This window comes from Caloenas nicobarica, chromosome 2 (assembly GCF_036013445.1).
Source record: "Caloenas nicobarica isolate bCalNic1 chromosome 2, bCalNic1.hap1, whole genome shotgun sequence".
NCBI classification, from domain to species: Eukaryota; Metazoa; Chordata; class Aves; order Columbiformes; family Columbidae; genus Caloenas; species Caloenas nicobarica.
The window spans coordinates 5,506,847-5,520,189 of NC_088246.1; the positions used below are offsets into that span (position 1 = coordinate 5,506,847).

The window sequence follows — 13,343 nt, forward strand, 5'->3', positions numbered from 1 at the left end:
CAAGTCAGTGGGGAACTTGACTACTTGGGGTCTTTGGAAAAGCCAGACATTTTATGTAGGTGCTACAGGCCTCAACCCCAAGTCCATTACATGCAACAAATCTTCACAATGCCAATAAGTCTGGACCCAGTTCTACATCTAAATTTGAAGATGGTACAGGGCTCTTCCACTGGGTAGAAAGAGATCTGTTATTAACTCTTAAGAACTCTGATCAGCCAACCTGAGGCGATCCCAGGGCTCATGTTAAGGTAGCACACACCAGCACAGTGCCCTGGCACCTGTGCCGCTCCTCCAGATGAGCTGCCATGCAGTTATTTTCTGGCAGAGCATGCCTCAACACTTCCTTTCAGAAAAAATAAGTAGCCTCGAGGGAGCCTGAGCAAGGCATTTGTTTGGTTTTTTTTTCACAAGTTGGCATGTTGAAGTGAATGCTACAACAAAACAGCTTTTCATTCATCTGTTCACTTATGCGAAGACCAAAACCAGCCTCATCTTCAATGAGATCTTACTTGGAGATACTGAAGTTCAGTGGCCCCACTTTCAATAAGGTCTTAACTGGAGACACTCAGCTTCAATACCAGTTGCACCTATTGTCTGGCAGAAGAAAAGCTTAGACAAACTTTGCCTTAAAACTTACCTTACAGTCCTCTGTGCTCCTTTCACAAGCTTAACTCAGATGCTTTTTAGTAGGCAATCAGCTCTGCAAATTCTGGCCCTGAGCTACGCCTGCAGAACAAAGGATATCTCTTTATTTCAATGCGGCAGGTGGGAGGAATGGGAAGACCATCTGCTCTGCTTTTCCCTGGGGGTAGCGTGTGGCTGCAGTATTTACAGCAGAAGATGAATGCTCAGAAGCCCTCAATCAGGCTCCTTCCCCAAACCACTGCTGTCAGCACTGTTACCTCCAGGTCATCCTGAAGCCTGCTGAGATAAATACAAGAGCAGTTCTCAAAACAGAACAATGACTTTGGCATTGTGGCAGAACACAGATCATTTTCTTCCCTCTCATACTGTATCAAGCACCTCTGTTGAAGTAGTCTTTTAGCTCAATAGTAGCTCTATTGCAAAGAAAGTATTTGGTTTTAGGGGGGAAAAAAAAAAGAAAAAGAAAAAACCCCAGAGATTTGTGAGAGTTTAGTCCCTTCAGACCACACATCATGCTCTAGGATACTAAGCTCCCTCCATCTCTTCACTACCTTGTCATTCATGCTCTCTAGCATACTACAGGGAGAATAGTTCTTGCTGGTTTAGAGTAGGACAAAAAGTCTGGAGAAAAGCAAAGAACTAAACTAGGCTCTTGGGTCATGGGCACACCCCATCACTGCTCCCTCCCCTCCACTCCTAGATCCATCACCAGAAGCCATCTGTGGAGCTGTCTGAGATAGGAGAGGAGGCTTTTCATTAGGCCCATTGAAGGAGATTTCCTTCAAGACTAAGGTACAGTGTAGAGATTAAGTTTAGGAATTGATCCAGATGGCCAGTCTCTAGGAATAAGGTTCAGTCCCCTAAACACATAAATGAACACGGATACAAGAGTGAGAGCTTGTAGACACCTCCATTTATAAGTCTGAATGCAAGTCTTGGGGTGAATCCTGCCCTTGGTCATATCACTGTGTTCAGTGGGGGAATGTTCATTCTTCCGGCTGGTTCAGGTCCACATCTTTCTTCTCATGTCTCTAAAATCTTGGCATGTCCCCACTAATGTAATTTTTCAACCCCACTAGGGTTTTATCCAAGCCAAAGGCTATCCTTCATCCACCAACATTGAAGTGATGAATGATGGAGCAGAGTCAGCCATGTTTAAACAGCTCTTCCAGAGGTGGACAGAAAAGGATGAAACACAAGGACTGGGCAAAGTCTACACTACTGGCAAAATCGGTGAGCGTGTTTGTCCTGGATTTGGCTTTCTGACCTGTGCTAAGCAGCTGCTGAGGGAACATCATTCACATCAACTGTCTCCTGCCTTCAGTATCTTGAAAATCTGGTGCACATTCTTCTCATGCCTTGTATTTTCCACCTTCTTCAGTAGACGCAAAGAATTCAGGAACTGAACAACATTCAGAACTGCTGAGACTTCTTATGTGAACCCAACTGCCACTTAAATGTTGGCAGAAGACCACTCTCATCTGAAAATCTGTATGCAAAATTTCACACTTGCAGAAATTCCTAATTTGCTTTGTAAAGGGCTAATGCTGAACCTGATAAGGGCATGTTGAACAACATTCTTCTTTCATTTACATTGGCATCCATCCAAGACCCTCCTGACGTCAATGGAATTATTCTGTGATTTACTGCGGGTGTAAACGGTGCCTCAAATTATCACACTGCTGAAGTGACTATTACAATGTATTAACCCCAAAGAGTAAAAAATAGCAAAGGGAGAGAACTTGTTGACAAATGACGGGATGGTGACAGAGATGCTCAATAATAGCCTGAGAACCGCAAATCTCTTTCCCTTGCAAGTTCTTTCTTTGCTCTGCATCTCTGTCTCTATCTATGCTGTCCATAAATACTCTCTTTATCATGAGCTGGAGAAGTGTAGCCATTTTATTTCTGAAAGTGACATTTTAGAAGGAGGGGAATATGTATAGATTTGGAAAACAATTATGTCAGAAGACAATTAATGTTTTTACCAGGCAGTCATCACTGAAATGCACTATATGACCAGTTGCCAACCTGTAACAGGTCAACACTGGATTTTATGACCTCTCGCATATTCCAAAACACTGGATTACAGGTGGCAAGACTGGCATCTTGCAACCATGGACCAGGTTTTTTTCACACGTATAACAATTCTGTGTGTGCCTGAGGGTGATGCAGAGGGTTGGTAGGTTATTGTGCATTCACTGGGTTCTTGTTTTTATTCTGCTGCTGCGTGCAGCCAAGGTGGAGCAAGTGAAGTTTGACACCACTCAGCTCCACGCCAGACCGGAGCTCGCTGCTGAGCAGAGAATGGTAGATGATGCTTCTGGGGAGATAGAGGTGAGAGAACTTCTTTTGCTGACAGAGCATGCAATAATCAACGTGTTTCCAAACATCTCTGCCTTTTCATACACAGCAGCTGTAGGGAGCTGTGAAGGAGGTGCCCACCTACCTTCCCCAAGGAACCATGGCTGCAGCCAGAGCAAAGTGCTTGAGAACTCTCCTTAATGCAGCAGTTGCAGCAGCTCATGGGCATTTCTTCTCCAACCCATGACCAGTGGAGCAAAGCAGTCGCCAAGATGACCCCTCTCCTGCCATGGGTGTGGGTCATGAGACAGATATAGTCAACACCCTTCTCACACTGTCTCTCAGTTAGGTCCATATCAAACAAACTTGTGCAGAGCAGAGGCCCCTCTCCCATTCTTGTGGCCTCTCATGGAAGATGGGGCTGGTTGAGAGAGGGACTGTAGGGCTGAGAGGGACCTGGAGGCTGGTCCTCTTTGAGGGCCACCAACTGCTGAAAGTCCATTAATGGCACATGTATTGTGACAATCCTGACTTTGCCAGCAAGCACTTAATCAAGCTGGGGGAACACACGCTGGCATCCAGGAGAGAAAGAAAGCGTTATCTTTCCAATTGAAGACCTGAATTTCAGTGATCTGTCTTCATGTTGACTCCACTGCTGCTCACCAAGACGTTTCTTTCACTAGGTGTGGAGGATTGAGGACCTGAAAATGCAGCCAGTGAATCCCAAGACATATGGGCAGTTCTACGGGGGTGATTGCTACCTGGTCCTGTACACCTACCAGAGATCAGGCAGGCCTCACTATGTCCTCTACATGTGGCAGGTAGGTCAAACCAAAGCAGAAGGGACTCTGCTGTGTCTTCTAGAAGCCTAAAACTGAGAGAAGCAGTTGTACGCACAAATCCCAACCAAAGCATCCGGAAGAACTGGTAACCTTTGCTCATCAGTTGTCCATTGCAATATCCCAAGCTGTGCTTTGTAGGCAGCATGGACACAGAGCCTAAACTGGAATCAGACTGAGAGCCAGCAATGTCACACAGAGTGCAGGATTATGGGGCTTACAGTGCTGAGGTCAAAATGCGGTCTTTCAGATTGTCCCTTGAGGCTCCTGGGGTGATGTGGGTAAATGAATATCTTTGCTTTCCTTTTCAAAGTATGTTTTCCTCCTCTGGAATACAGAGTTAAGCTTTGAAAATAGGACGCTAAAGACTCCGAAAATAGAATGCAAGGGAAATATAAACATCTGGAAGTTTTGACTCTGATCTCACGATACTATATGCAGGGCTTGGGATTGGAAAGATGTTATATTGTGTAACAATGGTGTTCACACCCTTCATCTCATCACATCACATGTGGCATCTCATTAGATTGGATATTAGGAAAAATTTCTTCCCAGAAAGAGCTGTTGGGCATTGGAACAGGCTGCCCAGGGTAGTGGTGGAGTCACTATCCCTGGAGGGGTTTAAAAAATGGGTAGATGAGGTTCCTAGGGACATGGTTTAGAGGTGGACTTGACAGTGTTATGTTAATGGTTGGACTCAATGATCTCAAAGATCTTTTCCATCCAAAATGATTCTATGATCTCTCTCTTCCCCAGGGTCGTCATGCCTCTGTGGATGAAATCACCGCCTGTGCCCTCAATGCCATTGAGCTGGACAAGAAGTATGGGGATGAGGCTGTGCAGGTTCGCGTGACAATGGGCAAGGAGCCTGCACACTTCCTGGCCATCTTCAAGGGCAAGCTGGTCATTTACGAGGTAACGTGACTTTGTGCATGTGGGCAATGGAAGGTGCAAGCACTAGCGGTGGCTTGGCAGTTGCAATGGAAATAGCCCAGAAAAAGGGGCTGATATTCAAGAAATACAGACTGAAGCACAGGAGGTTCCATCTAAACATGAGGAGAAACTTCTTTCCTTTGAGGTGCCAGAGCCCTGGACCAGGCTGCCCAGAGAGGTTGTGGAGTCTCCTTCTCTGGAGACATTCAAACCCACCTGGACACATTCCTGTGTGATCTGCTGTGGTGACCCTGCGTTAGCAGGTGGGTTGGACTGGATGATCTCCAGAGGTCACTTCCTACCCCAGCCATTCTGTGATTCTGTGATTCTGTCAAAGGAGCCTGCCAAGTCTACATGGGTGGGCAGATGAAAGTGGTGGAACATTTCTACTACATCCAAAGTAGTCTAAACACCTTATGTGTAAACACAGTCCTGGACTAACCTGGACTCAGCTGTCCACCCATGAGTTCCAGCATTAATGTGTGATGTTCTTTCCAACTATATCCAAAAATAATTTGCAGATTTGCAATAAGACAATCATCCTGTGAGTTACAGATACCATGACCCAGAGAGCATCCTCCAAAATATCCTACAAAGAGTTACGTGATTTGAATTGTCCCTGCCTGAATTATATCACGTTAACTACTAGCTCACTTCACTTGCTGCTTTGGTGGCCGACATCTGTGGTGGAGGTATTGCAAATGGCTGGGGAAGATGGGGATTGCCCTCAGCTCTCGGTGTTGGTCCCACCATACAGTTGTCATGGCAGATGTTCAGCTAAGCTGAGTGCAGCTGGAAATCAGATCCCAGCTACCTTGCCCAGTCTACATAGCAAATGCTTTGCAGACACCAAGATCTGCTCACATTGAACTTGAACATCTTGACGTATGCTGGTCAAGACTCAGAGTAATCAGGGAGAAATGTGCAAGTTATGCCATGTGGGTTTTATTCTGACCTGGAACCAGAAGGTATTTGGATTTCCTCTGTACAGGACCATGGTCTGTCATTGCAGCAGCATGGAGGGTTGTGAGCCCAGAAGTCTTCCTCCTCAAATCAGACACACCCTGGATTTGCATGTCCTCCTCACCTCCCTGTACCATCCTCCTCTGTGTTTCCTTGCAGGGCGGCACGAGCCGGGGTCAGAAAACCATGCCTGAGCCGGCGATTCGCCTCTTCCAGGTGAGGGGCACAGATGAGATGAACACAAAGGCCACCGAGGTGCCGGCCCGGGCCTCATCACTCAACTCCAACGATGTCTTCCTGCTGACGACCAGCCAAGTCTGCTACCTGTGGTGTGGGAAGGTGAGACGGCAGGGAGTCCAAGGGAGGCAGCTGAAGGAAGCAAAAATTGCTGGTGTGGGGCTTAAGTCTCATACCACCACTGAGCTGTGGAGGTGTATCCTTGGGCAGGTAGACCATTAATTTCAATGGAGGAAGGTGTAGCCGGAAAAAGGCTCCATCTGTGGAGGATCAGCAGTAACACAGCCCTCTCTCTACCGAAGTAACCCATCTTGGGGTTCATCTCACCTCATTTTGAGGTGTTCCTACAGCTTTCAGCTGAAAAAAGCACCCCAGGTTCTCCAGCTGTAAGAAATTAGTCAGGATTAGAGCATATTCATTTATCCTGAGTTAGTCATGTGTTTCAAGATGAGGTGGCAGATCAAACTGAAACAGAAGGTTTGCCCAGAGAAGTTGCGGATGTCCCAGCATTTTCGGTGCTTGAGATCAAGTTGGATGGGGTTTTGAGCAAGCTGATCTAGTGAAAGATGTCCCTGCCCACTACTGAAAGAGAGCCCTGCCTATGGCAGGGAGGTTGGACTAGATGATCTTTAAAGGTCCCTTCCAACCCAAACCATTCTATGATTATATGAGTTTTGCTCTAGGTGCCATTGTCTGCACTGAATGTCCCTTCAAGGACTATAAATGGATTCTGAGTGACAAGCTCAGATGAGACCCTCAAAAGCATTCAAGCAGGTCTAAAACTCTCCTGAGGAGGGTAGGACTAAGCCAGCTTTTCCCCACAAGTAAGTTTTTCCAGTCTGTCCCTAACTCCAATCCTTTGTCCTGAACACAGGGATGCAGCGGAGATGAGAGGGAGATGGCAAAAATGGTGGCTGACATCGTTTCCAGACGGGACAAGCACACCATTTCAGAAGGACAAGAGCCAGCAGAGTTCTGGGAAGCCTTGGGAGGCAAAGCACCTTATGCCAGCGAAAAAAGGTAATAGTGACCTCCTTGTTCCTCTGGGCTTGGCCAACTGACGTTAGTCAAGGGATCAAAACTTTCCGGGAAGGTGGGTAAGCACTTTGATATTGTGTCCTCACTAAAGGGAGCACAAGGTCAGAATATCACCAAAACTTGGTCAGAAACCACACTGAGCTGTCTCTTTCCTAGGTTTTGGGTCAGGCCTGCTGTGAAGTAGGAGCTCCAGATGCAAACCCTGCAGACAAGATTGTGCTATACTCTCCTTTCCTTACAGTAAATACATCCCAAATCTTTCCAAATAAAATGATAAAAAATTTAATAATAATAATAATAATAATAACAACAACAACAACAATAACAATAACAATAATAATAATAATAATAAGGGCTACATGAACCACATGCTCCATTTCCAGCCATTATTAGCTTTACAGGCAGACGCAGAAGAGTCATGAAACTAAATCTGCTTTTGAACAACCAGGATTTCTCCATCCCTCTGGGCAGGTGATGGGTTCCTTTGCAACCAAGTGATCTGATGTGAGTTTCACCTGACATGAGGCTCACCTCCGCAATGAGACAAGGGTTTCGCTTTTGCCATCTTTGGGTGGAGTAAAAGTTACCTTTAAAAATTGTTAAAATGGTCTGAGAATCAGCCCCGAGGCCTGACATTACTGACTTTCAGGCCCTCAGATGAGCACTGCCATGTTCCCACCTCTTCCATCAAGGTCATGATGAGTAGTAGCAGGGCCCTGCTGGGAACCATGAGGGAAAAGTTTCCATCTCTCCTCTTTTTTTCTTTCCCTGCCATGCATGAGGAAGGTTTCAAGAGCAGGTCGCACACTACCAGCCTCGCCTCTTCGAGTGCTCCAACCAGACGGGCCGATTCATCATGACAGAAGTGGTGGGCTTCTGCCAGGAAGACTTGGATGAAGATGATGTCATGCTGCTAGACACATGGGAAGAGGTCAGCACAGATGCCTCCTCCTCTGCCCCCCAGACATATTTTCAAACAGGTTATGGCTCAATTGGCTTGAATCCATCTTTTAACGTGAAACTGAGGGCAATATGCCTTCTGTCCCATCTCCAAACCCTTCATGGTGCTTGGTCAGACAAGCAGGTGTATGTCCAGTCCTTCTCATCCAGATGGAAAACATGTGAGTGAGGTGCTATTGCAAGCCCTGTTGCAGAAAAGGGGAGATGGAGACACCTGGTCCATGCCTTGCTCTGAGGCAAGAAGACCTGGACCTGCTCCAGTGTTTGCCAGCTCAGACAAGGGGGTGGCACCCAGAAACCCTCCCCCTCATTTCCCAGCACCAGTGGTGACAACTTGCATTAGAATATTGGAAATTGACTCTGAGGGCTTTGCTTTCTGAGGCCATTGGAGTTTTTGGCCATGCAAGGACTGGATTTAGCTACCGTCAAGCATATGAGAGCTGTTTTCTGGAATATTTATGCTTTGTCTCAGAAGCAAAATCCTTCTCGTCTGGGAGTAAATCTGGGACCAAATTCCCAGGGGACTATTGGGAAACATTTCCCATTTTATCTCTGCTTCAGCTGGCAGCAGTGAACAAACAGCCATGTCTGCACAGGTCCTAACTACTCAATGATCTTCAACACCTTCTCTCCTTGCAGATTTTCCTTTGGATTGGCAAAGCCTCCAACACATACGAGAAGAACGAGGCCATTGCCTCAGCTAAGGAGTATCTCAAGACCCATCCAGCAGGGAGAGACTTGGCAACGCCAATAATTCTGGTGAAGCAGGGCTATGAACCCCTCAACTTCACAGGATGGTTCAACGCTTGGGACCCCTACAAATGGAGTGTAAGTTGCTGGAAAAGCCCAGTGGTGTGGACACATGCTCAGCAGTGTTTAAAGAGTGTGATTGTCAGTGAACTTATCCCCTGTGGTGCATAGAATGAAACCTTCCTATGACATGTCCTGAGCTTCACGGCTTCCTGGTGGTACCTGAGCAGCTTCTACTCCTTTGCCAGCAAAAAGTACCTGTTTGACAAAACTAAGGCTTTTGCAAATATAAATAAATGTGCTTGAATTCACAATATTCATATTTTTATTAAATATATATATGTATATATATATTAGGTTCCAAATCAGGTTTGTGATTTCGGCCAAAAATATGTTGGGGCTGCTAGTAGTAAAATCAAGTTCAGAGTGAAAACAGAAGCACCCCATATCATAAAAAAAAATGGGAAAAAAAGTGCTCGTTTTTCAAAATGCAGTCACAGAGTAAAATTTATGACCCAGCTTTAACGGTAAACTCTAGTGAAAAGAAAGATGTGAGCAGACAGGTCTCATGTTCAGGTTTGCAGACTGCCCATCAGAGCCCAGGAGCCCCTGAGCAAGGTCACCCTTGGTCCTTACATACAAGCCTTCTCAAAAGCTGATTTATGAATACCAGCTCTTCACTATATAGAAATGGAAGCCTGCCCCAGGAGAGAGATGCCTGGGAATGAAAGAAGTCCTTTATCTCCTCTTTCAAATACATGGGCTTCAAATCATTTCAGGAGGGTAACATAGAGCAGACATTAGCTCATGTGGCCATAACACCTGACTGTGCACAGTCGGGACCCCGTCTCCAGCCCTGGTTGTGCACAGCATGGTTGGACGGAGGAAGGAGCGATGCACGTACTTCCATGCAGACCATGCAAGCAGCACAGAATATATCGGGAATAAAGGCTGATCCTGGAGGGGTTTTTGTGGTTAATAGAGCCAGGATGTCTGTTCGTAACAAACAGCAAGCAATGCTGCCAGGCTGTGCACCTAAATTCCTGCCACCCGATGGCACTGGTGTGTAGGGTTTAGGAACAAAAAAGGCAGAAGATGATGTTGGGAAAATCTCAGCATCCAAGTGGTGTGTTCCCAGAACCCTCCCTGGTTGCTGCCACTAATTGTCCCTTCTGTCTCCTGCTTTTTTTTTTCTACGAACATCAGTGTTCAGCCAGTTCACAAGCAATCCCGTCTGCTCGTTGCCCAAAGAGCTGCGAGTGAAGTATCATGATTGAGCCTAGAAGTGGGACAGCCAGGTCAATGGTGTGAGAGTCCCCAGGGGATTTCACACTGAAGGAAAACTCAGGCAGAGAGATTTTATTTCCTGTAGGTGGGCTTGCAGCATCTTTCTTTGCAACTGGGGTGGCGGTAGAGAGCCTGTGTTGACAGCTGGATTGAATAGATAAGATGGCAACACCCAGACCCTTAAAACAACGTTGATGCTTAGAATTAAGGTCAAAACTTGGGGTTTGGTTTTGGGTTTTTTTTTTTTTTTGGTGTTGTGGGGTTTTTTTTGTTTGTTTTATTTTGTTTTGTTGGGGGTTTTTTATTTGTTTTGGATGGTTGGTTGGTTGGTTGGTTTGGTTTGATTTTTTTTGTTTGTTTTTCCTACTGAAAAACAAGGATATAGCTCATAAAGTATGTGCCACTAAAAATATCCCCTGTAGGCAACTTCAGCAACTACAGACAAGCAATCAAAAATGTTGACATCCTGGAAACATCTGGTGTGTGCGTTCATTGCTCAGTTTTGGGTCTAAATCTGATTGCTTTGCAGTCCATGTGTTTACATTGTTTGCTCTTGTTGGGGAACTTTGTTGGATGATTCTGTTAAGAACTGACATCTCCTGGCTACTTAGGAAAACATAGTCATGAGCTTTGCCAATATATCTAGTATATTTCTTTTTTAGGAAATACAAGGTAGCTGGTAATACATGGCACCAAATTACAAGAAGTCAGGGACTGAGGCTTTGAAAAATCTGTTGCTTTAGCTAAATGAATCAGGGAAGGAAAAAAAAGGGAATATTATTTTATCCTGAATTTTCATGCATTACAAGATTTGTTTAAAAGTTAGAAGATTTAAATCCAGCAGTAAATATGATTTATCTTCATTTGCCTTCTGCTTTCTGAAGTCTTTTAATTTCCTGTTTTCACCTGTTATTGTACAACTGCAAAGGCTAAAGTGCATTTGTTTCTTTGTTTTCAAGTGAGAGCTCAGATTCTGGCACAATGTCCTGGTTTCAGGAGCTGGGGATTGAAGGAGGCCCCAACTGCCACCTCAGTGGGCATCACTGGGTTTTAAAATTCGTATGATCTCCTGACCCCCTTAGAGAAGAGGACCATGTGCTAATTAAAGGCAGCCCGCACTTCTTACAACTCTCTTTACCTTTAGGATGGCAAGTCCTACGAGGAGATGAAGAACAGCTTAGGAGACGTGTCGGCTATATCCGAGATCAAAGTGGTGAGTGACTTGTCCACCATATGGGTGCGAAACACCTGGGTTTAAACATCGTCGTGTCCCCCAGGCAGTTGGCACGAAGGAGAGGGCACAAGGATCAGAGCAGGCACGGGGACCTCAGGACCAGAGCTGTGCTCCTCTGCGGAAAGCAGAGGGAGAAGTGATTAATAACCCATAAATACACGCAGATCTCCTGGGCCTTTTCCAGTCCTGTGCAGAGACCTGTGAGCAGGAGTTTGGCCACCTGCTTTCTAAACTACACGTGCAAATAAAAGCGTGTGTAGCTACAAGAGTTGTGCAATGAAGTGTTGTAAGAGTAGTTTGCAGTGGTGGAGCCCCTGGTCAAGAAGGGCATAGCCCAATGGGAGATCCTACAAAGCACAGAGGAAACAAGGTCCCAACAGTCCCAAACGTGATTGTCACACAAGATCCGTTCTGCCCTGGACAGGGGCAGGAGGAAGGCTGGAAAGAAGTGGCAGGGGATTTGAACGAGGAGAGATGGTGTATCAGGGAGGGATTTGCAGACAATTTAGAAATTTTAGACATGGTAGATATCTAATCATACATTCTGTCCTCCCACATGTACCTTTCCCTGCTGTTATCTTGAGAAGAATGAGGCTGCTGTAAGTATCTTCAGTTATTTCATCAGTGCTGTGCTTTTAGCAATCCTAACATCAAGATGCAACATTGGTGGAGGTGCTACACTAATGTTTTAGTTCAGACTTTCTCCTTGCCGCTTTGAAGCAAAAGACCAACAGATAACCTGTGCCAGAAAGAGTCACCCCAACCCCAACAGAGAGAAAGATTCTAGGATAACTCCAAACTTGCTTTGCCAGAGCTTCTTGATGTGTTTTCATCCCTTTGGCAGGACCTTAACAACATCAGTCTGAACAAAAGAACCCTCAGCGTGACCAACTTGTCTGGTTCAAGTACGACAAGTGCTTCCCCTGAGTATAAATCACACTTCAACCACAATGTCAGCAACAGCTACAGCAACAGCAGCAAAAACAGCAACAGCGCTTCCTTGGTGCCCAACGGTGAAGGAATTTACTCCCGAGAGGTGCTGATGAACAAGACGGTGGATGAACTTCCAGAAGGCGTGGATCCCACTAAAAAAGAGGTGACAGCATTTCTGTTTTGATGCCTTTGTAGCTTAACCTGCAACTTACTCTTTGGTTAAGTGCAATAGTACTTTTGACTGTTAAGTCCTGCTTCAGGCTCAAGGAGATACTAGCTGGACACATAGATCTCATCAAAAACCAGGAGCTTCATATGGGAGGAAATTGTGGTAGTTTTACTCTACTTGATGTATTTATTTTCTTTTTGCGGGGGGGGAGGCGGGGGGGAGAAAAATGAGTTTTAAATAGTTAATTTTCAAAATATTTTCTTCTGCTAGAGTTGTTTAATTCTGCCACCCTACTTCTGTCTTTGGAGGGACAGAAAATCAAAAGTACAGCTCCTGCAAGATGAGGTGACACAGCTGAGAATGAAGCCAGGAGCTGCATTTTGCCTGGGCTGTGGGTGTTTGTTTTCATTTAAAACTCCTTCCAGAAGGAATCTCTTTTTTTTTTTTTCTTTTTTTTTTTTTAATCAGAAAGCTTGGGTTTCCGCAAGTCTTACCCAGGGACAGGGAGAAATGCCACATCTCAGGTTTCTGATCAGCCCAAAGATTTTGGCAATGTCTGTAGCTGAGTCCAAGCAAGCCGATGGGAGGGACACAGAGGGCTGATTCCCTCTACTCTCTACAACTCAAGTTTCACCAATGTCTTACCCCAGCAGATCTCCTGGCAAAGGCCAACACCCACAGCTGGAGAGTGGATCCACAGCTTGGCCCTGTGGCAATGCTCGTGGTTGTATTTCAGCTGGGTGGTACATGAGTGTTTTCTTCTACCCAAAATGCTGGGGAAAACTAAACCTCTACAAGGTCTTTCTCAGTATCACCAATAAGCCTGCTATCTACAAAAGTTTCTTCCTTTCCAGCAATGGGAGTGAAGATTTCCAGTGGAATATTTTGGGGGTAGATCCTTTCACTGTGAATCACTATCTAAGAAACCACCCACAACTTTGGCCAGCAGAACTTCTCCAACACACTATTGATTGTTCTGGCCTCAGTCTGATTAGCAGGGGCCAAATTCCAGCAAGAGCATGCCAACCCCTCAAAACCAGGGCATCTCTTT

At 45.6% G+C, this 13,343-nt stretch overlaps 1 protein-coding gene across 1 annotated transcript in view; it reads left to right on the forward strand.

Annotated features, from left to right (window-relative positions):
• VILL (villin like) overlaps positions 1 to 13,343 on the forward strand; it is a 40,322-nt gene that overhangs the window by 24,038 nt on the left and 2,941 nt on the right. Inside the window, exons 10-19 of the mRNA XM_065629253.1 lie at positions 1,725 to 1,878; positions 2,882 to 2,982; positions 3,633 to 3,770; positions 4,545 to 4,703; positions 5,844 to 6,023; positions 6,796 to 6,941; positions 7,746 to 7,890; positions 8,559 to 8,747; positions 11,101 to 11,169; positions 12,035 to 12,286. Coding sequence (XP_065485325.1) covers positions 1,725 to 1,878; positions 2,882 to 2,982; positions 3,633 to 3,770; positions 4,545 to 4,703; positions 5,844 to 6,023; positions 6,796 to 6,941; positions 7,746 to 7,890; positions 8,559 to 8,747; positions 11,101 to 11,169; positions 12,035 to 12,286 — 1,533 coding nt within the window. The remainder of the gene's footprint in view (positions 1 to 1,724; positions 1,879 to 2,881; positions 2,983 to 3,632; positions 3,771 to 4,544; positions 4,704 to 5,843; positions 6,024 to 6,795; positions 6,942 to 7,745; positions 7,891 to 8,558; positions 8,748 to 11,100; positions 11,170 to 12,034; positions 12,287 to 13,343) is intronic.